Below are 24,391 nucleotides of genomic sequence, written 5' to 3'. Positions count from 1 at the left end.
TGCTGACTTACCCCATATATTCTGCAGTAGGGCCCAGCGATGTGTAGATCGTCTTTGTCCTGAGTGGGCCAAATGATCCAGACCTCGAGGTCATGGCAGGTAGACCCACAAACGTTGAGTTTTGGTGGAGGAATTACGCCACCACCGTTCGCTTGTGAGACAAGAATAGCCATCGAAGCTTGTTCTGTAGCTGCAGGTACGGCAAGGTATCTCTAGGAGAAGGTTCAGGGTCGCAGTGGCTGACGTGAGCTCTACAAATCGTATAAATTATTGCGCTTAGCCATCTACGGAACAACGCAGGTTGTCAAGTCTGGTAAAAAGACGGCTGGTGACAGCATTCCGCAGAACGAGTATTTCGCGACACAAACACGTGTGGGCGCTACATGGCACGAATCCATGGACTCCACATGTTCTCGTCCGTTTCGAAGATGGCAGGATGACGTAGGAGCATGTGAAAATGCTAACTTAGGCGGACCGTGTCTCTTTGGGGCGACTGCGCATCGTTGCTGGACTGATTAGGCATGTGAACGAAGGACTCGCAGCATGTTGCTGTGTTGGATAATCAAGGATGGTTTTCAAAGTTGAGAGTTGGGAGTTCGGGTACCGAGAGATGTCACACGTGAACGTGGCTCGATATGGCTAGCGCCCTATTCCGCTACTGCTTGCGATTAATCAAGACGCGTCTACTTGCCATTACCATCCATAACGTCTTCACGCGAGTCCCACCATCTTTTCAGCAGTAATCGCTCGCAGCCCTGAACATAGCCCATGCGGACTGGCCGCGGTTCGAAGAGATCGCCAAACATGTGCGCAGAATGTCGGATCCGCAAAGTGAAATGCGATGGCAAACGCGATGTCTGTAGCTGTTGTGAGGGACTCAAACTCAATTGTTCTTTGGGAAGAAGTGGTGGCCATGTTGATGAGATCGTGCGGCCTGGCAACAGCCTTGAAAGTTGACAGAAGAGGATCCCATGCACGGGTTGCCGATCCCTGAAAGCAAAATGCGGCGGCGAAAATTTCGAGTTGTACACGTTGCTTGCGCAAGCGTAGAACTTGTCGTTACCCATATCTGAAGATTCATCAGGTCGGAGCCAACGACAACGGGAGAACATCTTCAAAAACGCAAGAAGCTCAACCAACATCCACTGTGCCGGCAGGTATCGAACCGGTTCTGCCTTTGATCGACAGGAATATTATTCTCCGCATGTTCGAAGCTTTCTTCCAGCACATCCACTCTATCTCAGTCTACTCGTACCTACATAAGGCGTCTCTCGTCCAACGCTTTGAGAGTGTGCTCCTTGATCACGCCCTTGTACTAGCATTGTTTGGCACAACATGCGAATTGTTAAATTTGGGCGCAGATCTTAAGGGAAAGAGCGCGGAGTAGATATCTCACGCTGAGCTGAGTGTAACAAAAGAGTTTGACAGGCCTTCAGTCATCAGAATCCAGGTTTTGATCTTGCTGATCAAGCATCACATGCGGCAAGGCCGGCTCAGCCATGCGGCCTTGATGTCGTACGGAAACGGCGCTTCTTCCAGAAGAGGTTCCTCTTTGGTAAGGAATCCGCCTTCAGTGTAGGCATACATCTTGTGGAAGGTCTTTCGATCGACCAGAACTGGCACTAGACTTGTGCCATTGTGCGAAAAGTGTTGCTTGACTCTTGCCAATTCGAACACAGTCGGGACCAAATTCACCATTTTGCATATGACGTTCGACAGCGAGTGTTCAGGAAGTCTCCGCTGCCGACACTGAGTGGCTCATGCGTGAGGAAATCCGACAGACCTGGCTCACTACCATTTGACAAAAACCTACCAAATCTCCGGATTGCTATTACTCCTCGACAGCTCTGCAAGATGTGAACAAAATCCATGGATTGGTTCCGTCTGACCTCTCAAATCTTTGAAACTTCGACAACATAACATGGCCAAGGCTCGTCGCTGAATGGCAACTCAAAACTAAAGCCTAAATCTACTGATACACTTGTAGACACCGACAACAACAATGATGGTAAAGAACATCTTCGGTGTGACTGGACAAAGATCGACGCGATCCCAGCCAGCCGCTACGAAGAACTTATCTCGCGCACCTGCACTTTCTCAGGACCATTGGAACAATCAAAATGCCGTGCGTACGAGAAAGGTACTCACAATGCAGTTGCATTTGTCGGAGTGCTTACGAACGGTAACATCGACACATACATCATTCGCGTACTGGGCCATGCTACAGTCGAACACTGGGCAGCCAGGGACACGTATATGATGGAGCGCGAGGCGCATATCATCGAGTACATTGGCGAGAATATGTCAGCGCCAGTGCCCCAAGTGTGCGCTTACTAGACTAACTTTAACAACTCACTAGGCCATCCCTTCATCATGATGACCCGACTTCCTGGAAAGAGCGCACATAGCACCTGGTTCGACGACGACTACGACGAGGCAGACTCCGATACCAACTTTCGCTCTGGCAAATTGTCATCACCTTCCGTTGTGAAGAAACGAACCAGCTTCCTACGTTCGCCTGCGCGAATCATGGCTGAGATCAACACATTCTTTTTTGACGAGATTGGTATACCCATCATCCCTTTAGACGACTCAGCACCGCCTACAATCGGCCCACTGTATCAGTGGGACAACACTGGCAGCGACGACTGCACCGAGCGTCCAGTCTACTCAACACACGACTTCCTCCGCGCTCGAACACACTCAATCTCTAACCTAACCCCACCAAGCCTGGCACCACAACCCACGCCTACATCCTCAGCGCCTGGGAACCTCTCGACATAATCTTCAGCCACCCCATCTTCAACCCCTCCTGCCCCGAAACATTCACCCTCCATCACGCCGACCGAGACCTGCAAAACATCCTCGTCGACTCCTCCGGCAACATTACCGGCATAACGGACTGGGACCGCTGCCTCGCGGTCCCGCGCTGCATCGGCTCCTCCTCCGCGCCCTTATTCCTGCAGAAAGACTGGATGCTAGCGTACCTCAACTACCTGTCCACGTCGCCCTACATGGCATTTACGACGCATTGCTATCGACAGATCTATGCTGCTACGCTGGCAGAGCAGGGGTGTGGGGATGCGAAGTATACGATGAAGAGCGCGATGTATCAAGCGGGTATTATGAGCTTGTATGACCGCGATTATGAAGATGTGCGGGATTTCTTGGAAAAGGTGTTGCGTTGTGTACCGGCGTTTAGAGGCGGCGTAGATGAGGTGGTTCGAGCGTTTGAGATGGGATGGTCTCCTAGTGAGCAGATATTGCGGCAGCATTTGGCTGTTATTTTCGAGCCGGAGATGCCGGATATGAAGGTGTTGGCGGATGCTGATGCAGAGATTGCGGCGATGGCTTGGATGATTGGGTTTGAGTATAAGGACGACTGCTGAGCACGAGTGCTTGGACAAGGCTTCAGGGCTAGAAAGGGGGTTGCTGTTAATTTGGTGCCATTGAATGGGACTAGAAAAATGTTTCGAAGACCAAGGAGGAATGGGAATATATAAAAAGCCCGCTCGCTGAAGTGATATGTAACAAAAGAGCGACACTCATAGTATTTGCAGTGAAAACACGAACACACGCTCAATGCAACGCCGATCGCTCACCCAAGAACAACTTCCTAAATCCCGAGCTCCACCTGCGCTTCGGCTTCTGCCGATCCTGATCTTTCGCCGCACCCTTAATAGACCTGAAACTACGACTTGTCATAAGCCTCCTTGGAGGCTTCAGCCTTTCTTTCCCTTCCTTCTCGCTCTCCTCTGCGATGCCTAGGGCATCGACATTCGGTGGTGCATTATTGTGATAGAAGCTGGTCCAACGTTTTGGTTCTTTCCTCGGCGACGCTGTGCTTGGACGGTCTGAAAAAGGTGTAGGCGGCGAGTACATGTAGCTGCTATGTCTGCTTCTTGCGGAGCCGAAGGAGAATGGGCTTGGTCTGGTGCTGGGTGTACCAGCGGAAGTGGATGGGCGAGTGCGAGTGGGTGTTTTTGGAGGTTGCAGGAAGTCGTCTGTAGCCCACTGAGTTGGTGAAGGGCGTCCAGATCGCTTTCTGAGGACCTGACGTGGGCGTTGTCTGGGACAAACTGTTAGTAGGGGTTATCAAACAGAGTCTCCGGAGACTTACGATCGTCCCCGCTTCTCAAGCTCGTGCAACTGGTGCTCACTCTCTTTGAGGGTCCTCTTCAGGTCGTCGCGCTCTTTGCGCATACCCTTCAGCTTGATCACCTGCTCATTTCGCTGCATGCGGATGCGCTCTACTTCCTTCGCCCACTCATCGAGGTCCTCTGGTGATGAGCCTATGCTAGCACGGGTTGATGCCCTACTTGGCTGACTACGAAGACTGCGACGAGTGCTACTGGGTATCGGGCTCAGGTTGCGGATCTTGGAGGGACTTGCAGAACCTTGGTCCTTCCACTCAATGTGGTCCCTTGTCCGCGAGGGGGTTGCAGGTGCACTAGACTCCGAAGGGCTATGCCATTCTTGAAGGACCTCAAGATGGTGAATCTTCTCCTGCAGAGTAGCTACAAGTATTTCGAACGCCTTTTTGTCTTCTCGGAGCTCACGCACTTCTTGCTCCAGCGATGCGAACGACATGGCGAACTCATGCTTGCCCTGTCGAAGCTCTATAATCGTAGCGTCCTTGGCCTGCATCTCGCTGCGCAGATGGCTGCTGCTGTGCTTGTGTGACTCATCACTGACTTGTCGCTGCTTCTGTACCTGGCTATCGTGATCTCTCTTAAGGCCGTCGTACGCCACATGGATCTCTTTGAGCCGTTTGTCGCTCGATGAACTGAGCTCTTGGATAGACTGCTCCCTGTCGTGTAGCTTTTCGGCCATCTTCTCCTTACCCTTGTTAAGACGGGTCAGTTCCTCTGCCTGGTCATCGATCTGGTGATGTAGCTCAGAGTTTTGGCTGACCAGATCTTCAATCTCATGTTCTTTTTCTGAAAGCCTGCGCTTGTACTTCAGTTTCGAGCTCCGCGACTCTTCCAGCTTAGCCTCAGATTCTTGAACGAAACCTTCCAGACGCCTCTCGCTCTCTTCGAACGCAGCTTCTGTAGTGACCATATCAGACTCAACTCTGCTCAGGAACTCCTCCAGTCGTGCGTTTGTTGCCCGTACACTGTTGAGGTCCTCTTCAACTGAGGCAAGTCGGTGAAGGAGATCACTCTCAGTCGCTTCCAGTTTAGCGTTCGTCTCGCGCAGGATCTTGAGCTCCTCGTCAGCCTCAAGCCCTCGAGCGTCCTGTACAAGACCCTCAGACACCGCAATGTCGAGTCGCATTTGAGCCGCATGTAGATCACGCTCGAGGTCGGTGTTGCGCTGCGATACGTTGTTGGACTGGTCCTCCAGCCTGATGTTTGCAGCTCGCTGCTGGTCCAGCTCCTCATAGACGCTCGTGAGTTGATGTGCAGACTTTTCTTTCTCAGACTCAAGTTCAGTTACACGAGACTGCTGGCGTTGCAATTCCTCCCGAGTTTTGGAAAGCTGAAGCGCAAGAACCTTGTTATGAGATTCCAGTTCGCTTACACGTGATTGTGAAGACGCCAACTCGCCACGCAGACCCTCGCTAAGCGCCAAGGCATCTTTATGTTGCCGTTCGATACCGTCTCGTACTTGTCGCAAAGCGGAGAACTCATCTCCGGTAGCCTGGAGTTTTGCACTGAGGTCAGCTTTCTCCGTCTCAGCTGCTTCAAATCGAGAGCGGATAGAAGTAAGGTCGGTCTCAAGACTTTGGACGCGTTTCGAAGCGTCCTGGAGCTGTTCCTCTACGCTCGCTCTTTCTTGTCGCACACACTCGAGTTCCTTGACATTTTGGGCGATTTCGGCATCGATGCCTGCCTTGTCTGCCTCCAGAGTACTCAATCGTAGAGCTAGAGTGTCGTGGTCCCTCTGGAATGTGCCACTTTCGTGCATGACACTCTCAAGCTTGGCTTCGAGCAGTGCTTTGACCTGTCTGAGATTTGCCATCTCTTCGTCGCTCTTGGTTAGCCTGCTATTGAGAGACTGATTTTGCGACTCCAGGTTGTCCAGCTGGGAACGCGTAGATGTAAGTTGTCTCTCGAGGTCTGTACGAGATGCGCTCACATCTTCGAGATGGCGCTCGGTATTGTGCACGCCCTCCTTGATTTCTAGAAGTTCTGTGTCCTTCTCAGAGAGTTGTGACAGAAGCCTTGCGTTAAGAGACTCGACATCGCTCATAGCGGTTCGTGTTGACGACAGGTCCTTCTCGACAGCTGCACTCGTTACTAGAGCTGTAGCAAGCTTCTCCTCAATCTCACTCTGTGCCTGCCGTGATTTTTCCAAATCCTGGCTGGCGATGTCGAGTTCGCTTTGCGTGTCGCTTTGACGTTGCTGAAGAATGTCGAGTTCTTTGGTGGCGCCCTTGAGCCTCACTTCAGCAGCATCCTTAGCTTGTCGTAGGCCGTCCACCTCTGTCTCCGCCACCTGGAGCTTTTGCTCTAGCTCAATCTTCGTTTGCCGCAGGCTTTCGACTTCCGTATGCGCGTTACGTAGCTGCTCATCAACATCCCTCTTGCCCTTTTGTAGCGTCTCAAGGGATTCGTTCGCCTGGTCAAGCTTCGACATCAGGCCAGATTTATCTGATGTGCTTTCATCCAGGCGCGTCTGGACGACTTCCAGATCCTGCTCGAGCTTGACTTTTGAGCTGACAGCAGCAGTAAGCTTCTCTTCGCTATCAATCTTGGCCTGACGAGACTTTTCGATCTCAGCTTCTGTACTGGTCAACTTCGTTGTAAGCTCTTGTTCCATGTCAATTTTCGATTGCCGCAAGGCTGCCAACTCCTCATTCACACCGGCTAACTTCGAAATCAAGTCTGTATTCTCCGATGCGCCCCTTTTCAGCTGTGACCGGGCGGTCTTAAGCTCCTGCTCAAGTTCGACTTTGGCACTCAAAGCAGTAGCGAGTTTCTCGTCGATATCGATCTTGATCTGTCGAAGTCCTTGGACTTCACCCTCTGCGCTCGCCAACTTGAAGCTCAATCCAGATCGTTCCGTTCCAAGCTCGTCCAGGCACGATCGAGCTACTGCGAGTTTTTGTTCAAGCTCCTCTTTGGAGCCCAATGCAGCAGTGAGCTTCTCATCGATGTCGGTCCTGGCCTGTCGGAGGGTTGCAACTTCCTCTTCCGCGCTGGTCAACTTAGAAGTGAGTCCAGTCCTCGCTATCTCAAGTTCGTATACACGCGACCGAGATGCTGCAAGGTCTTTCTCGAGTTCGGCGTTGGAGCCGGTCAAGCTATGAAGCTGGCTTTCAACATCGGCCTTATGTTTCCGGGTGACGTTCAGTTGGCTCTTGAGATCCGCATTGGCTTCCATCGACTTCTCGAGCTCGCTTTCAACATTGGCTTTGCTGCGGTGAACAGCTACAAGTTCTTCTTCGGACGCAGATAGCCTGCGGCTTAAAGAATCCGTTTCAGCCTCAGCTGCTGTCAACTGAGACTTGGTTGACTGCAATTCGCTCGCGAGCATAACATGAGAAGCTTGCAAGGTGGTGAGTTGCTGGTCAGCTTCATCCTTGGTCTGCCGGGTTCGTGCAATAACTTCTTGCAAAGCAGTCAACTCTGACTGACGTTCGTTCAGTACTTGTTCGACCTCGCCCAGCCTGGACTGCGCTGAGTGAAGTTGACGTTCCAAATTAGCTGTTGTTACGTTGAGATCTCGAAGTTTAGCTTCCGCCTCTTCTTTCGCGCTTGATGTTTCGTTCAGCTGGTCGCGCAGGTCCGCAATCTTAGCTCCGGACGCTTCACCATCCATTTGAATGATGTGTAGACACTCCTCGACTTTCGCCTTTGCGTCACAACTGTCTTTGAATGCAATCTCGAGCTCCGAGGCAAGGACCTTGAGGGTTCTGCTTTCGTTTTGCGCAGTGTCAAGGCGGCCTTCGAGCTCGGCCTTCGACGTGTGGCTCGAGCTCAGGTCCTCCTCGAGCTGCTGCACATTTGTCTTGAGCCTTTGACTCTCGCGTTCCGTATACTTCATGCGAGCACAAGTCTCGTCGTACTGACTCTGTAGGACCGCTTTCGACGCTCTGACCTCCTTCAGCCGCAGTTCAGCTTCATCCTTGGACGACTGGGCTTGTTGCAATTCCTGTTGTAATGATGTCTTCAGGCGCTCGGACGCTTGCAATAACTCTTTGAGGGCCGCCACTGATGCTTCCATTTCTCGAAGTTGCTCGTTGCTCGTCTGTAGATCGTTGTCCAGTCGTGCCTCAGCCTCAGCCTTCGCGCTGTGAGCCTCGCGCAGCTCAACTTCGAGGGCGAATACTAGATGTTCGGAATTAGAGAGTTTCTCTTGAAGTTGAGCCTTCTCGACTTCGATGGCAGTAAGCGCATCCCTGCTTCCCTCCAGCTCCTTTGAAAGCTGCAACGACGACTCCTGTGTCCACTTCAACTGGGATTCAAGGTCTGTCTTCGAGTCCTTGAGGCTCCTGAGCTTCGCCTGGTTTTCAGACTCGATCCGCTCTGATGAACGGTTCTTCTCTCTGAAGACCTGCAAACTTGATGCGAGGTTACTATGCGTCTTTCGTAGCTGCTGCAGTTCCGCGTGAAGCTGTGATTTGGCCGTCGTCTCATGATGCAGGCTCTGCCCCAGTGCTCGAAGTTTCGCTTGGGTCTGAGCGTCAACTTGCTCCAGTTGTCCGACACGTTCGCGGGCACTTTCGAGGTCCGTCTCCAGATTCTCGTAGGATAAGTATAGCGTATCTAGCTCAGATTGGAGTCTGTTCTTTGCGCTGTTCTCTGCTTGATAGCGTTCATTCAACGCGCGGAAGTTGACCTCAAGCTTGCTCTTTATACCTCGAACTTCGTCCAGCTCTTTCGCCAGAGCGCTGCGCTCTTTGGTCTCTTCATCGAAGTGTGACTGCAATGTCGAAACTTCCCTTCGCAGGACGACCATAGCTTCCTCCGAATCCTTTCTGTGGCTGGTTGCATCGTTGACTTGGTCGCGTAGAGCTGAAATTACGTCGCCACTCACTTTGATCTTCTTGTCATTATCCGCAACAGTCGCTTCGTACCCTGTGATCTTCTGCTCAAGGAGCTGCATGTACTGGGTACCTCTGTCGAGACGCTTCTGCGCGTCTGCGTGCGCCGCGTCCTTGTCTGCGAGTTGATGGCGAAGATCCTCTTCCTGCTGCTCAGCCCTCTCAAGCTTTTGCTGCAGCACACACAAGCTCGTCTCCAAGGTGACAGCGTGATCCTCGAGTTCCTGTAGGCGAGCTTCGCCTTCATCGAGTCGCTGTTCTAAGACTGCTTTCTCTTTCTCCAGGACCTCAATTACGCCTAGCTTTTGCGCATTGCTTTGCTCCAGCCCCACAATCTCCTTGTTCTTCGCTTGCAATTCCCGCTCCAAGGTCTCTCTAGAGGCCGTCAGAGCTGCTAGCTGTGCTTGAGTAGCCTTTAATGTCTCTGTCACGCTAGCTCTTGAGTGCTCCAGTTCAGTGATCTGAGCCTTGTGGCTGCGTACTTCCTCTGTAAGCTCGTCCCTTGCTGATTCTAGCAGTCGGCCATCCCCTCTGCCTTTTATACACTCTGCTTGTAATGCAGCGATTCGGTTGCGGCAGGCAGCGAGAGCGTGGTCAGAATCGCGCTTGGCTTTAATCAAGCGGCTGTCAGAGGTACGTATCTCGGCGACGCGGTTGTAGTCAGGGTTGAGCTCCCAGTCTGTGTCATGCCATTCCGAAGAACTTGGGCGTGTCGGTGTTGTAGTCGGTTGCAGTGGGCTCTCGGGGAGATTGGCAAGTTGAGTCGGCGGTGACGGAGGAGGAGAGAGCGGGCTCGGTTGACGCCGATGTTGCGATTGTGACTTCGGGTTGGCGTCTACAATGTTGCTTAGCAAAGTCTTGACCACCAGCAACGAGGTACTCACACTGCAACGTTAGCATAGAAGCCCTCTCCAGAGCTTCCAATATCTCCTTGTTCCTGCCTTCTTCAATGCGCAGAGACCTTCTCAACTCCTCAATTCTCTTCTCTGCGTCTCTCCCATCTAGGTAGTGGCTCTTCCTGCTTCTGATCAAGTTTCGTGCGCTTGTTGCGATTTGCTTCTCCTTCACGGATATGTTGACAGCCATGCGGAACGCCATACGTCGCAAAGAAGCCACCGACTGCTTCGCTTCGGCGCCGGCGATCTGGTGAGCTTTGAGCTCTGCGCGCAGATTGTTGCGCTGGCTCTTGATGTAGGACAGATGCGCCCAGTTGGTGATTGGAGTGAGCTTGTCTCCGTCCTTGGAGCTTGAGGCATGAGCGTCTGGACTGCTTGCGCCGTCACTTGTCTGCGACTGTGGGTTCCAATGGTCCAACATGAAGCTGCTCTCCATGGACGATACGGATCGCTCCATGTGCGGTGTAGTAGACGGCCGCGTCCGTGACTTGGATCTATCTCGTCTGTTCATACTGACCGGTAGGATGTTCTCCAGCCCCAGGCCGGCGAGTATGGTAGCAGGGCGGTCCTCCTCCGGGGCATTGGATTCGGACGCCATGATGGGCGACGCTTAGATGTTCATGGAATGAAGACTTGATTTTGATCCGGTCTAAGGACTTCCGAGAAATGGAGACGTGTGCCAATCAGGGCTGCCACGCGACAGGATCAATGGGTGGTTGGTGATGTGGCTCCGCTGCCAACAAGTGCTCGTAATCCTTAGGGCTGAGGTGTTGACATGTGGTGTGAGGTGCGGTGATAGTTACCGAAGACTCGAAAAACAAACGCAGGGCTGCGGTAGGGTAAGAATAGCACTCAAACACAAAGGAAACGTCGGACGCTGACTAGCAACAGTACTGAAGTAATAGCAGGATATAACTAAGAAAGCAAAAAGAGGGGTCGTAAACAGACGTCTGGACACACGACCTCAGTGTTGCTCAACGGCCGTCGTGCGGGAGACGAGCGGTTAGGGCGCGGCTGCCGTCATCAGAGGGAGAAACTTCCATGCGCAAGTCGAACGATCAGGAGAACGACTCCGCGTTCACGGCCGACATAGTCCTGGCTGTACGCGAGGGATGGGGCCAATTCCGGGGCATGGATGGGCCCTTGTTGCTGTCCCGCACTGTCGCAAACTTCTCTCGTGATGTGGATCGAGGGTGGAGTGCTGCTCGTCACGGCGGCGCTACTGCCAGCCACAAACATCCCGACTTGTTTTCGAGAAGGAGCTGCAGCACACCAGACATCACCGTCATGCGTGAGGGCGGGTCGCAGTTATCGCAGTGCATCTTGGCCTGTCGACCTGGCTGTCAGTCTCCAAGGTACTGGAAGAACGTCTGCTACGGTGTAGTTCACGCAACCTCCGGCATCTCGAATCTCGGCTTTGCTGTGCTCAAATCTCATCGTTGCGCTAACCGGAAAACATATCCCGGCTACGATCTCGAGATCTCCAGGATTGAGGACGCAGACCCTAGATCTCGGGGCTACACCTCGCTTCTGACAGCGACACAGAACACCAGAGATCCAGAGAGGGCGTCCTTGACCTAATAGACTGATTGAAAGGAGACCTCGTGAAGGATGATCTTGTCGCTGTCATCAGCAACACCACCACCTCCTGCCCACCTGTGCATGTTTACGAGAGCACTGTCCTTGCAGCGGCAGAGGAGGATTGTCGCAATCATCAACCATGTCAAAACCGTGTCGCGAAGCAATAAAAGGCGTTGAAAGGTCTGGAGATGCTGTAGAATAATGGGCTTGCACGACGGTCAAGGTTGTGCCTGCCCATAAAGGAAGATCTTTCCTTGCTGACGACGCAATTGACGACGCAGCTTTCACAACTCCCCACTCTTACTCATCGCCGCCAGTCTATTGATGTGTTGCCTGTTACAACTCGATGATGTTTACCTTCCACAAACCGTCGCACCTTGTGACCCATGGATTAGGACGCAACAATGACGAGAATGAACCCGCGACCCCTCGTAGCACAACCCCTTACACGACCGATCCACTTTCCAGAACATAACAAAAGAAAGAGCAACACTTTGCATTCTGGAGCACCAATTTCAGGAATGCCGCAAGCGCGTGCCTCTTCCATCATCATGTCTCTGGCACGGTGCAAGGAAGCCGCCACGCGACTGCAAGGGCTGCGAAGAGATGGTAGCACAGGAAAAAGACACCTGAGCGCACCTGAACTGGACATCGTGGCAGCATGGCGAGGTAACTGCGTGGCATAATCGTGTCGTCTCCCATTTACTGTTCCAGAACGAAAGTGCATCGATTCAATCGTTGAACCATGGAACCAGCACAGCACAAGCGTCAGCAGTTCCACACCTTCACCATATTGGTCGAACATGTCGTTCTTCGCCTGCGGCGAGATGTTATCCATCAGCATCAATCGACAACGGACACTGTCAAGACCTCGCTACAGCGGACACTGTCAAAACCGTTCAGGGGACAACGACAAGCGTCCCAGCATGTAGCGGTGATTGATCAACCCGTCGAAGAGAAGCTTGTGACGAATGCTTCAGGGCCTCGAATACCTCCAGCGCGGGGCAAGTCCCTGAGAACCACGCCCAAGCTATCGCGCGAGATCATGGCGAACAATCTGTATCAAGTCGAGGACTACGTGCGCCGGACTAGCGTTCGTGTCCAATATCTGGAAACCCTCATTGAACAAGAACACTCGACAATTAGCCAAGTCACGGAGATCAAGAGGCAGTTGAAGACAGTGCACAGGAACTTGGAGAAGCTACATTTCGAGAGATGCCCGTCGCTGGGGATCGAAGTTAATACTTGGGTCCAAGGGGCGATGCGACTTGCGTGGCAGGCATACCGGCGAATGGTGAAACTGGAAGAGAAGCTCAGAAGCCTTCCTGTCAGTTTGTCAGACAGCGAAGACTGGGTTGGAGACTACAAGAAGGAATCGCCAGTTCTGATTGGGATCGAAATGGAGCCAGAGAAGCACCCATTAGACGCAGACATTATAACTGGCGCGGTAGAAGAACCACAAGTACGACGTGTACAGCCGGTCACATACGTTCCAACTGGTGCGAGAGGTGCCAGGTTAAGCGCACATCTACCGAAAGCGATCACTATCCCCGCGAAAGAGAAACGAGAGCAGCATACAGAGACATACAGGATGTCAGGCGCCTTGCCATCAGCCGAAAGGCTGCCCGCTGAACCGTCACCAACACGAGCATCGTCTGAGGTCATGCCCGCAACAACGCCTCGAAAGCCTTCTCGGTTAAGAACATACAATCAAGGGTTATGGGATGACACCCGGTACGATGGCGGTTATGACAGCGATGATTCCTTGTACGAGACTCGAATACGACGGCAGAGGGCTGAACAAAGGAAAGACTGGTCTGTCGTCGAGGAGCTCGATCCGGTTCAGACAAACCTGCCCAGAATAGAGGTCGAGGCCCGACTACGAGAAGAAGAGAGTGAGCTTGCACCTATCCTTATCGAACCGGACAGGCAGCGGGAGGGCAGCTGCGACGGGTCCATGGTGACCAATATGGTGATGAACAATGTTCTCAACGAAGACTACGTTCTACCGTACCTTCATTTCATCAAGCATCACGAACTGCGAGCGCTGAAGCAATGGCTGGTGGACAATCACTACGTCAGGAGATCGGCTGTAATCAGCCGTATGGAGAAGGTACTGCACTGTCTGGAGCTGCTGCAGACGGGATGCCGCTACGAAACCATAGCAACCATCTTCTCACGGACACCGCGACAGGTCGAAAGTTCTTGCCATGAAGTCATGGAAGGCCTCCTCGAGCTGCACGGCTTCACCATGATCAAAGCCCGTGATCAGGAGATGTACGCAACGCTCTGGGGCATCTGGAGCAGAAAGTTTGGCAACCCACAGAATCAGCATCCGGCCGCCCATTACTACGGCTTCGACTGGCTCGATATCGGCAAAGTAATGGTGACACTCAATCTCTACATCGGTAGATGGCGCGAGCAAGGCAAGTTCTCGCTCGAAGGTCCATCGCTCAATTGGGGCAAGTTCTTCGATGCAGAAGGAACAGGGAGGTTCCCTAGAATGGACCAACCCTTACGGCTGCAATACAGCACCATCAGCTCAAACTCCAGCGATGAAACAAACGACAAGAGCGAGGACGATGACGATGACAGCTCATTTTACGAAGGTGGCGCAGTTCAAGCAGCCTGAAAGAATGTCACCGGCAGGCGCAAAGCAAATCCTGGGCAGACAGTGTCAGAACCAATGTGTATTCACTCTCAAAGCGACAGTCCAACGTTTTTGGCGTCTTCAAACAGCCACTCTGCAGGTCACAATGCGCCAAGTCCGGAGTTGAAGAACAGGGATGCAGCATACGGAGTGCGCAGGCACCTCCACGTCGAAGCACTCGCGTGCCCGCAGTGTTTTCATCTCGAGACGAACGGCTTGTCCCAGCAAGGGCATCGGTGTCGCAGCGCGGCGCTTCTGCGATAACGAGAAAGAGCATTGTGGCACACGAATTGGCTGCCCGGGAACACGGCCGAGGATGGGTGTTTCACGATGCTTGGCTCATCCGCCTGGCGCAAGCCCGTCCCGCACCCTGCATACGAGACGCTTGGTCGCACAGGCGGTTGTGAGCGTCACCGAGGCTTGCTCGAGGTCAATTGCTATCCACTCGAGCGTATTCGGCGCTGAGACAGGCGCAATAATCGCACTTTGATTGTAATTGTGCGGCTACAAGGTACCGTGATGTTCATGCTCAAGATTCCTGAGTGATCGGCATTGCTTTGCAGCATCTTCAGCTGTCATTGGTCTGCATTGTGCACGGCATTCCTGCACCCTGCGCTAGCTCCCCTGAGTTAATCTTGCACTCAATCTGCGCTTCTCCTTCACTACCGAGCTTCAAAACATTCCCTTGCCGCTCTCTTAGGCACATTTTCCCCTCTTTGCCTTTCTCCTTGCGGGAGTCCACTCATTCACCAACACGTCATTCCTTTTTGCTGCTGCGACTGCGCGTCTGGTCTACGCGCAACACACTCCTTCCAACTTCGACATTCGATCGACTCTACAAATACACCGGCACAATGAAGTCGTTCACACTTCCCATGGTCGCACTCCTTGCGAGCGTACTTCCAACATCATGGGCGCAGACCCACACCGCCTGCAACCCGCTCAACACGACTGGATGTCCTAACATGGAAGCTCTCGGCGGCAATGCGACCTTCTACTGGAACAAGACGGGCATCCTCACCGGCGGCAAGATCTGGGAGAAGCAGAACCAAGGCACCATCGACTGGAGCGAGGATGCCAAGGGAGCAACATTCACCATTGAGCGCTCAGGCGACTCGCCCATGGTGCAGTCCAAGTTCTATATGCTTTTTGGTCGCTTTGAGGTTATCATGAAGGCGGCCAAGGGCAAGGGCATTGTCTCGTCCGCCATCTTGCAGTCTGAGGCCCTCGACGAGGTCGATTGGGAGTTCCTCGGCACCAACACCACACATGTGCTGACCAACTACTTCGGCAAGGGCAACACCACATCCTTCGACCGCGGGAAGGAGTACGGGATGGCACCTCCTCAGGACGAGTTCCACAACTACACGATCGACTGGACTAAGGACCGCATCCAATGGTGGCTCGATGGCAAGATGCTCCGCGAGCTCGTTCCTGCCGACGCCCTCAACGGCAAGAACTACCCGCAGACGCCAATGAACATCCGCATGGGCGTCTGGGCTGGTGGTGACGTCGCCAACAACGATCCTGGTGTCGTGGAGTGGGCTGGGGGTGAGACTGACTTCAAGGAGGGCCCCTTCACCATGGCGGTGCAGACCATCTACGCAAAGGATTACACACAGGGCGCCGAGTACAGCTGGGAAGATATGGACTCCAGCGGTTCGTGGGAGAAGGTCAAAGTCATCAAGTAAGCACAAGCTCTACCACTATCACAGATTCCGATTGCTAACTCGGTCCAGTCCCACCAGCAAGTCCGAAATCCTCAAGGAAATCCAAGACCCATCCGGTATCCGCAACAACTGGAAAGCGCTGTCCGCCGGTGCTAAGAGCGGCATCATTATTGGCGCTCTCGCCGTCCTTGGTATCCTCGTCTGCCTCCTAATCTTCTGCTGCATCAAGCAGCGCCGCGCGGGCAAGCGGGAGCACGCTGCGCTGCTGGCGGGCGAGCAGAAGGAGGCTGCTGAGCTCCAGGAATACAAGAAGCAAATGCAGGGCGGCAAGTTTGGGTTCGGGAGCCACACCAACCGCGTCTAAACAACGTTCAGGGTGATGGTACCTCGTTGGTGCACCTTAGGCTTGACAATCCATCTTTGTCGAAGGTGTTGCCAATCATATCGGATCTTTGTTTCAGTAGCCGGCCAACGCCATGGTGGGAATATTGGCGCAGGCGTGCGTAGATGTTCATGTCACTGTCACGATCGATTTCCATTTTCCTTTTCCTATTGCAGCAGCTTCTCATATACCCTTGCTTTCTTGTACTCAGACCAAGGCTATAGCTGATTACCTAGTTCTACAATGCACGGCTTGATGCCTGATAATACTGAATACTCGGTAGTACTGTAGTTGTGATGTCTCTCGTCTACGTTGATGGCTGGCTTCTTCAGGTGCTTCGACCTCCTGTTGGTCGTGAGTGTCCAAACAAGAGATTCAGATACGGTGAGACACGAGTCGCCTCGACTTCGTATGAGTTCTTCTTCGGCGAAATACTGGCAAGTCTGGCGTTGAAGCCATCGTCATCGACCAAGCTATATCGCGGTCTCGTTCCGCCCTCGAGATGCGGCGAACGTTGCAAGTCTGGGGCGAGGCATCCATCGACCTCTGACTCGGAGAACTATCGGTGATCGGAGACCGTACATTTGAAGACATTGAACTATAACCAAATCTGCAGAGTTCGTGTTCGTTATTGGTATCGAATCTCCCCAAGACTGCGGTCGTCACTTGCCAATTGGGCTGGGTTGGCCAAGAGGGTTGGAGATCCCCACACGACCCCAGATTGAAGGCCGGCTCCAATCGGCAGAGCTGACCTGCCTCGGTCCAACTTAACATCCAGCTTGTCCTCCCCTTCGTTTTTCTTTCCATATCTTGGACCCTTGTCGTTACAACATCTTGTGTAGTGTGATCACAATTGACTCGCTACGCTCGTGTATAATTGACAGCACACAATGGCATCCATTTCAAGAACACTCAGGCCGCTGGCCCGCGCAGCCACAGCAGCCTCACGCCGCTCCGCACGCCCTGCTATTGCACGCGCCACACCACAGTACGCCATGTCTCCAGCACTTTTCAACCGACATCGTGAGAGCTAAGTTGTGCACAGAATACGATGCCTCTCCTCCACCGCCCCCCGCCGCGATGCCTCCGTAGACATCACTGACATCCCGCCCACACCCATCACACACCTCTCTGAAACCGAAGCCATGATGGGCGAAGCAGTCGCCAAGTTCGCCTCCGAAGTCATCCTGCCCAAGGCACGTGAGATGGACGAGGCAGAGTCCATGGACCCCGCTGTCGTCGAGCAGCTCTTCGAGCAAGGCCTGATGGGCATCGAGATCCCCGAAGAGTATGGCGGTTCGGGCATGAACTTCACCAGCGCCATCATTGCTATTGAAGAGCTGGCAAGAGTCGATCCGAGCGTGAGTGTCATGTGCGATGTGCACAACACGCTCGTCAACACTGCGATTCTCAAATGGGGATCCGAGCACATCAAGAAGAAGTACCTGCCGAAGCTCGCAACCAACACCGTTGGCTCTTTCTGTCTTTCCGAGCCCGTCTCGGGCTCTGATGCTTTTGCATTGGCTACCAAGGCGACCAAGACAGACAGCGGGTACAGGATTAGTGGAAGCAAGATGTGGATCACCAACTCCATGGAAGCCGACTTCTTCATCGTCTTCGCGAACCTCGCGCCCGAGAAGAAGTACAAGGGCATCACGGCCTTCATTGTCGAGAAGGGCACAAAAGGCTTCAGCATCGCGAAGAAGGAGAAGAAACTCGGTATCAAGGCATCCAGCACTTGCGTCATCAACTTCGACGATGTCGAGATCCCGAAGGAGAACTTGCTCGGTGAGGAAGGACAGGGGTACAAGTACGCCATTGGTCTTTTGAACGAAGGAAGAATTGGTATCGCGGCGCAGATGACGGGTTTGGCACTGGGCGCGTTTGAGAACGCTGCTGGGTACGTCTCCCTCCCTTCCTCCTCCCCTCACCCCAGTCCATGCATTATTGGCAGGCCTAGATATTGATACAACATGATAGATACGCATGGAACGACCGCAAGCAATTCGGCCAACTAATCGGCGAATTCCAAGGCATGCAGCACCAGTTCGCACAAGCCTGGGTCGAGATCTGCGCCGCGCGCGCCCTCGTCTACAACGCCGCCCGCAAGAAGGAAGCCGGCGAGGACTTCGTCATGGACGCTGCTATGGCTAAGTTGTACGCCTCTCAGGTCGCAGGCAAGGTGTCTGGTCAGGCGGTCGAGTGGATGGGCGGCATGGGGTTTGTGAGGGAGGGTTTGGCGGAGAAGTATTTCAGGGATAGCAAGATTGGCGCAATTTATGAGGGCACGAGTAACATCCAGTTGACTACTATTGCGAAGCATTTGCAGAAGTTATATACCAAGTAGACGGGATAAGGGAAAAAGCTTGGCCAGCAGTTTTTGTCCTGGTTGGAACGGCTGTAGGTCAATTGATAGGATAGATCTACTGTACACTCGAAAATGCTCAATATCCACACATCAGCCGGTCGCTCATCTTCTGGGTGTCGCCATACTGCACACGCTTTTCACAGGAGTTCCAGCTGCTGCTGCGGCGGCCTTCACATCCTCACCGTTCACAAGCGTTCGTTGCCTTAGGTAAAGCCCAGCTGGTTTACCGTAAAGCGACATTAATCATACAGAGTAGACTGTTGTATGTTCACACTAGAAGAAAGTCACTCGATGCCCGCTCACCTCTTCCCCCCCTCCTTCAACGGCAACGGCACAAGCAACGTCTGCGGACTCCTAAACTGCATCTGCTGCAAGCACCACTCCTCCATCTTGGTCACATCCTCCGTCGCCTCCGTAACCGCCCCAATACACTCCTTATCCCACAGCGCCTGGCTGGCAGGATACATGCCCCTCAAACTCCCCCTGATATACGCGAGATACATATGCAAGCCTTGCATCGTCTCCAGCATCTCGTACGTCCCATCGACGCTGTCGTCGTGCTGGAACAACAAGTCGGCTAAAGCGTCTGCGCGCTTTTGCCCTCTGTTCTTGTTCTCGTGGTACTTCGACGCCATGGGCTTGATGCGCTTCCTGACTCTTGTAGCAATGCGGACCATAATTCTCAACCCGTTTTGCGCATCGGGGTCGCGGTCGGTCTTGGGAAGCAGGTTTTTGTACAGATCAATGAGGCGGTCGATAGCGCAATCAAGTTCACCCAACCAGGCTTCGAGACCCCGCTCGCGCGTCGTTTTGGTGCCTTGCGCTTTGGTGTTTTTCTTGGAGGCGGTTTCGATGGCGGCGGATTGCTGTTCACGCGCGTGGATTTTTACTTCGCCGTCCGTCGAGGGGAGCTTGGTGATGCGGATTGCGCCGCCTTTGAACATGGGTTGTTTGGATATTGGGTCCCATTTTGCTGGGAGGTGTTAGTTTGGAGTGAGTGTCTGGACATGTGAGGAGAGATTTACCTGTTGTTAGCTCGTTGGCTGCGCGGGCTTTGCCGCCAGTCTCGGTGTCGAAGTAGCCGAAGTGGAAGGGGATGAATGTGTTGCCCTTTTCGACACCGCCGATGCTGACGGGAAGTTGGACTTTACCGCGGATTGACTCGACGAGAACTTCTTCGCGGTCTTTGAGGCCGAGGTGACGGGCGTCCTCTTCATTTATGACAATCTCCGGCTCGGGACAGGCTTTCTGCAAAGGTGTACGGCCAGTCTTGGTTCGGGTGTGGAAGTGGTGAACCCTACGTCCAGTGGAGAGCCTGAGCGGATACTCTTCATTGGGCTCTTCTGGTGAAGGGAAGTAATGACAGGCCTTTAATATCGCCCGTCCGTTAGGGTTCAACGCTTTGTACTCGTCCTTAGTGTAGTATGCACCGGTCTCGAGATCATGACCAAAACTTTCGCAGTAGTCGAGTTCGGTGAAGAACTTCTTGTTCGAAAACAAACGCTCAGTACCGGAAGGCGCTTCTTCGTTGCAAGGCCACTGAATACCGGAACCTCCAGTCAGCTTATCGTAGGACATGCCGCTGTAGTCGCAGGGTCGTCCCTTCGACATCTTCTTCCATGCCTCGAAGACGTCTTCCGAATTCTTGAATGGCATGAGAGGCTGTCCATCCTTGTCTTTAAAATCCATGCGCTTTCCAAAGTCAAGGAAGATTTCGAGATCGGCCTTCGCCTCACCTGGAGGATCAACTGCTTTGTGCGAGATATGCACAGTGCGGTCCACATTCGTGAAGCAGCCAGTCTTCTCACCCCATTGAGCTGCGGGCAGGACAACATCAGCGATAGCTGCAGTCTCAGTCATGAAGATATCTTGCGCAACAACGAACAGATCATCCTTTGTGAGAAGCTCGCGTACTCGTGCAAGGTTCGGCAGACTGACAAGTGGGTTTGTTCCGGAAATCCAGAGCATCTGGATGGTACCTTTGGCGATAAAACTGAGGATGTTCTCGACATGGGTAGGTTCGTTCCAGTGTGGGACCTTGACAGAATCGATATTCCAGAGTCTTGCCATATCTTCCATATGCACAGGATTGAGGTGGTTTCGGAAACCAGGGAATTCACCATCGCAACCTGCTTCACGGTTGTTCTGGGCGGTCGGTTGACCGTTCATCTGGAAGATACCGCATCCAGGCTTGCCAAGCATACCACGAAGGATGTTGGTGTTGTTGATCTGACAGGCAGCGGCGGTGGCTTGGTTTGACTGGTAGACGCCCTGCAGAGCTGTAGAGAGCAGGGTTTTGCTGGTACCAACGATCTCAGCTGCTTTCCTCAGTTGTGATGCAGGGACTCCAGTAATCTGCTCGACCTTATCCGGCGGAAACTCCATCACCACCTTCTTGAGGGGCTCGATTCCGACGGTATGATTGTTGACAAAGTCCCAGTCAATCCAGTCATTTTCGAACATGAGATACTGGATGCCGTTGAGAAGAGCCACGTTTGTACCAATCCTTGGTTGCAAGTGCACTGTGGCCAGCTTCGCTGTGTCGGAGACACGAGGGTCGACTACGACGATCTTGGGAGGGTTCGGCCCTGCCAACCTATCCAAGATGCGTGTCCACAATACAGTCTGGGTTGCAGCCATGTTGTGGCCATAGAGCGCAATGCAGTCAGTGTAATCGATATCAGTGTATGAGCCTGGCTGCCCATCGGATCCGAAGCTCTCTCGCATTGATGCGGCTGCAGTCGCAGTACACAGACGGGTATTGCCGTCCCTGACGATGTCAGTGTATGGCCTCAACTATAAAGATTTGACAGCGGAACTTACATGTGCAGTGTGTTCAGGCCAGCTTTACCGACAAGAGCCAACGCGTAGTACTCCTCTAGGAAGAACTGGCCCGTTGTGTAGAAAGCGATACCGTGCTGGGTCAGGCGGTCGATAGTGTCTTTCGACTTCTCAACGATCAAGCTCATGGCTTCGTCCCAGGTAGCCTTTTCGAGAACTCCATTCTTGCGAATCAGAGGGTGTGTAAGTCGATCCTCGTGGTGAATAGTTTTCCACTACACACATGTCAGCATACAGGAGTCTTTGACTCTCATTCATGCAAGTCGACATACACCATGCAGACCTTTCGGACCAAGACGTCCGTGATTGACACGATCTGTTGCTCTTCCTCGAACTCCCACGACCTTGCCATCTTTTACTCCGATGTCCATACCACAGCCATTGCTGCAGAGCACACAAGCACTTTGGACCCACTTATCCGGCTCTTCGTCTTTTGCTTCATCAACACGAGTGGGCCACACATGTTTGTACCCCATCCGTGGTCCCCATATGTCCTCGATAGAATTGCGCGTCTGGTGCTTAGGGGCCTTTCCAATCTTGATCTTAGGCTTCATGATGTTTGATCCTTGGAGTAATCACCCACGAACCCGGGACAGTTGGGGTGAAACTGCATCCAAATAGCCTTGTGCCTGACATCTTTGTTGTGGACCGGCAGGGCTAAACATGACGTAAATGTGTGCAATGGAATGCTAGCGACGCTTTGGGGTTATAGCTCACGCTTTAGGTTGCGCTTTGGTCGACGGTCTTTTCAGGCGCCCAATTAAATTCGAGGTTTTGATAATTCTTCAGTAAGAGCGGCTACGCTTTCCGGTACCGTGATGCGAATCAGCGGACGCGCTGATGTTCTTGATCATGGTGCTGCATTGATACTAACCATCTACGCGACTACTACGCTATGCATCCGTCATGAAAAACCGGGCCATGCTTGCAGACACGTTTTAACCAGGTTCCTGCGTATCCTGAGGAAAGCACACAGCATTTTGATCATGGGAATCAGCTACCGAGATGCCCTTGCATTACTGCAACACACAGCGGCAGGCATCTTGAAAGATCGAGGGCCACCGACGGAGAAACTCCCCGTCGACAAGGCTCTAGGAAGAGTTGCAGCGGAACACCACGCGAGTCCAATATGCACCCCTCCAAAGGACACATCGGCCATGGACGGCTACGCAATATCTTCTGGTGCGACCGTGGACGCAACTGTCGAAATGCCTGTCACCTTCGTTGTTCAAGGTACGAACGCTGCAGGTGACGACCCTATTGAATTGCCAAACGAACCGATTGATGGCTGCTATCCTTGCGTCGAGATCATGACAGGCGCACAATTTCCCATCAGTACTTCGAATACACCGTTCGACGCATGTGTCAAGATCGAAGACACGGTTCCTTTTGGCGCAAAGTCCGAATTCCAATCACGGCATCGATTCGTTTTGACGCGTCCAGTACGGTTGCATGCAAATCGGCGCTTTGCTGGCGGCGACATGCAAAAGGGCGATGTTATTGTTAGGAAAGGAGAAGTCGTGCGTTCGCGACACGTGATGGGTCTAGCATCGGTGGGCGTCCCCGAAGTTGTCGTCCGCCGCAGGCTTCGAGTCGCTGTGTGGACTACAGGCAACGAGCTTACTCGCGACACGGATGGTGTTCGAAAGAGCTCGCAGATCTTCGACTCCAATGGTCTATTCCTTGCTGCAGCGCTGCGTGAAGCGGGTGTCGACGTAGATCTGAAGGGTATCTTGCAGGACGATGTGCAGAGTCTGGAGGAAGCCCTTGATTCGGCTGAAGCTGCCACATGGGATTTGATCATTACAACCGGAGCTGTCTCTAAGGGCAAGTTCGACTTCATTGTGCCAGCATTGGAAAGGCTGCGTGCACAAGTACACTTCCATGGTGTTGCGATCCGCCCGGGGCACCCAATGTTGTTTGCGACAATGGACAGAGACTGCGGACCTGTTCCCTTCTTTGGGTTGCCCGGCAATCCAATTGCGACCGCTGCATGCTTCCGCTTCCTGGTCGTGCCCTTTCTGCGACAATCACTCGATCAGAATCCTGAACAACCAGAATTAGCGGAGCTGTCGACGAAAAACGGTGGCCGTGATATGTTCCTAGCATCTCCATCACATCTGGATTGCTTTCGACATGGCACTGTTCTTACTGGACCAGATGGAAACAAAATGATTGAGCTGAGCCAGAATCAGAGTCCAGCTGTCATCTCGCAGTACGCCACATCCAACTGCTGGGCACACATTGCGAGAGGCTGCACCGGAGAATCGGGCCCAATAATGGTGCAATGCTATCCTCACACTCCGCTTATTGATTGAGGTCTCTTGATCCGCAGTTTTGCAACTTCCCACTCCTCTAGGGTGTTTGTATTCAGGATCCAGTCATCTTTGGTGGGCGTGATGAGCTTGCCGTTGAGACGTTTGACTGTATAATTGGGGCCCGAACGACCGCCATCGACGTTTTCACGAAGGGTACGAAGAGCTTTTGGACTCCATATGGCCAGTAACGGCTCACTGAACCCATCTTTGTTGACGAAACACGTGACGGGGTCTTCATAAGCTTCTCTGAGTTGGTGCAGAGCTGCGGGGTCGAGCATAGGAAAATCGCAAGCCACAACCAGCCAGGTTGCGTCTGGATCGCACTGGTGAGCAGCGAGAAGGCCGGCTGCGGGACCAATGTCCTGCGTTGTCTCATCAAAGATCTTGACTAGTTCGATGCACCTGAGACCAGTCTTCGTTGGTAGGAATAGCTCTTTTGCTTGGAGAGTATTATCAAGTATCGAGTTGTCGGCAACAGAAAAATACATCGTTTTCGTTTCAGGAAAGGCGACGTGCATGATGTGGATAAGTTGTTGGTACAATGGCTGGTCGGTCGATGGGACCGACAGCAGATGCTTAGGAGATCCCATACGTGAAGATTGCCCCCCAGCAAGAATAAGAAGCTTGATTGCATCCATGTCGCGCATGTCTGATGCTCTACGTCTTCGTATTTTGTGTGAGTAACGGGTT

The 24,391-nt window shown here is 53.0% G+C and overlaps 9 protein-coding genes across 9 annotated transcripts; 6 read left to right on the top strand and 3 right to left on the bottom strand.

Annotated features, from left to right (window-relative positions):
- Positions 1-428: 428 nt before the first annotated feature.
- Positions 429-1,225, bottom strand: BU25DRAFT_200353 (uncharacterized protein). The gene has a single exon (XM_033701097.1). The coding sequence runs from the start codon at positions 1,140-1,142 to the stop codon at positions 684-686; it is 459 nt and encodes a 152-aa protein (XP_033557223.1). The 5' UTR covers positions 1,143-1,225; the 3' UTR covers positions 429-683.
- A 252-nt stretch (positions 1,226-1,477) lies between these two features.
- On the top strand, positions 1,478-3,576 carry BU25DRAFT_479614 (uncharacterized protein; the record flags this gene model as incomplete). The annotated part of the gene is made up of 4 exons (XM_033711031.1): positions 1,478-1,555; positions 1,988-2,252; positions 2,360-2,664; positions 2,730-3,576. The coding sequence occupies 4 exons, from the start codon at positions 1,478-1,480 to the stop codon at positions 3,387-3,389; spliced, it is 1,308 nt and encodes a 435-aa protein (XP_033557222.1). The 3' UTR covers positions 3,390-3,576.
- A 540-nt stretch (positions 3,577-4,116) lies between these two features.
- On the bottom strand, positions 4,117-10,489 carry BU25DRAFT_351161 (uncharacterized protein; the record flags this gene model as incomplete). Its single annotated transcript, XM_033703345.1, has 6 exons — positions 4,117-4,336; positions 4,412-5,319; positions 5,737-5,967; positions 6,967-8,475; positions 8,641-9,830; positions 9,880-10,489. 6 exons carry the CDS (start codon positions 10,487-10,489, stop codon positions 4,117-4,119), a joined length of 4,668 nt encoding a protein of 1,555 aa, XP_033557221.1.
- A 221-nt stretch (positions 10,490-10,710) lies between these two features.
- BU25DRAFT_200291 (uncharacterized protein) lies at positions 10,711-11,844 on the top strand. Its single transcript, XM_033701096.1, has one exon. The coding sequence runs from the start codon at positions 10,933-10,935 to the stop codon at positions 11,470-11,472; it is 540 nt and encodes a 179-aa protein (XP_033557220.1). The 5' UTR covers positions 10,711-10,932; the 3' UTR covers positions 11,473-11,844.
- Positions 11,845-13,327: 1,483 nt separating this feature from the next.
- Positions 13,328-14,059, top strand: BU25DRAFT_313189 (uncharacterized protein; the record flags this gene model as incomplete). Its single annotated transcript, XM_033702166.1, has 1 exon — positions 13,328-14,059. A coding segment is annotated over one exon (732 nt), but the record flags the coding sequence as incomplete, so codon positions are not given.
- A 481-nt stretch (positions 14,060-14,540) lies between these two features.
- BU25DRAFT_200237 (glycoside hydrolase family 16 protein) lies at positions 14,541-16,313 on the top strand. The gene is made up of 2 exons (XM_033701095.1): positions 14,541-15,809; positions 15,862-16,313. Exons 1-2 carry the CDS (start codon positions 14,977-14,979, stop codon positions 16,154-16,156), a joined length of 1,128 nt encoding a protein of 375 aa, XP_033557218.1. The 5' UTR covers positions 14,541-14,976; the 3' UTR covers positions 16,157-16,313.
- Positions 16,314-16,841: 528 nt separating this feature from the next.
- Positions 16,842-18,629, top strand: BU25DRAFT_414784 (short-chain specific acyl-CoA dehydrogenase mitochondrial precursor). Its single transcript, XM_033707381.1, has 3 exons — positions 16,842-17,162; positions 17,220-18,074; positions 18,155-18,629. The coding sequence occupies exons 1-3, from the start codon at positions 17,065-17,067 to the stop codon at positions 18,519-18,521; spliced, it is 1,320 nt and encodes a 439-aa protein (XP_033557217.1). The 5' UTR covers positions 16,842-17,064; the 3' UTR covers positions 18,522-18,629.
- A 212-nt stretch (positions 18,630-18,841) lies between these two features.
- On the bottom strand, positions 18,842-21,937 carry BU25DRAFT_494667 (nitrate reductase; the record flags this gene model as incomplete). The annotated part of the gene is made up of 4 exons (XM_033711793.1): positions 18,842-19,515; positions 19,568-21,312; positions 21,366-21,598; positions 21,656-21,937. The coding sequence occupies 4 exons, from the start codon at positions 21,935-21,937 to the stop codon at positions 18,842-18,844; spliced, it is 2,934 nt and encodes a 977-aa protein (XP_033557216.1).
- A 432-nt stretch (positions 21,938-22,369) lies between these two features.
- On the top strand, positions 22,370-23,701 carry BU25DRAFT_351192 (molybdopterin biosynthesis enzyme; the record flags this gene model as incomplete). Its single annotated transcript, XM_033703347.1, has 1 exon — positions 22,370-23,701. One exon carries the CDS (start codon positions 22,370-22,372, stop codon positions 23,699-23,701), a length of 1,332 nt encoding a protein of 443 aa, XP_033557215.1.
- Positions 23,702-24,391: the final 690 nt, after the last annotated feature.

Source organism: Macroventuria anomochaeta (assembly GCF_010093625.1).
Source record: "Macroventuria anomochaeta strain CBS 525.71 unplaced genomic scaffold BU25scaffold_40, whole genome shotgun sequence".
NCBI lineage: Eukaryota > Fungi > Ascomycota > Dothideomycetes > Pleosporales > Didymellaceae > Macroventuria > Macroventuria anomochaeta.
This window is presented reverse-complemented; position numbering and strand designations above follow the sequence as displayed.

Coding starts and splice junctions, on each gene's coding strand:
- BU25DRAFT_200353 (XM_033701097.1), bottom strand. CDS start 1,142: ATGTTGGTTGAGCTTCTTGCGTTTTTGAAGATGTTCTCCCGTTGTCGT.
- BU25DRAFT_200291 (XM_033701096.1), top strand. CDS start 10,933: ATGCGCAAGTCGAACGATCAGGAGAACGACTCCGCGTTCACGGCCGAC.
- BU25DRAFT_200237 (XM_033701095.1), top strand. CDS start 14,977: ATGAAGTCGTTCACACTTCCCATGGTCGCACTCCTTGCGAGCGTACTT. Junction 15,810..15,861: donor GAGAAGGTCAAAGTCATCAA/GTAAGCACAAGC, acceptor AACTCGGTCCAG/TCCCACCAGCAAGTCCGAAA.
- BU25DRAFT_414784 (XM_033707381.1), top strand. CDS start 17,065: ATGGCATCCATTTCAAGAACACTCAGGCCGCTGGCCCGCGCAGCCACA. Junction 17,163..17,219: donor ATTGCACGCGCCACACCACA/GTACGCCATGTC, acceptor AGTTGTGCACAG/AATACGATGCCTCTCCTCCA. Junction 18,075..18,154: donor GCGTTTGAGAACGCTGCTGG/GTACGTCTCCCT, acceptor ACAACATGATAG/ATACGCATGGAACGACCGCA.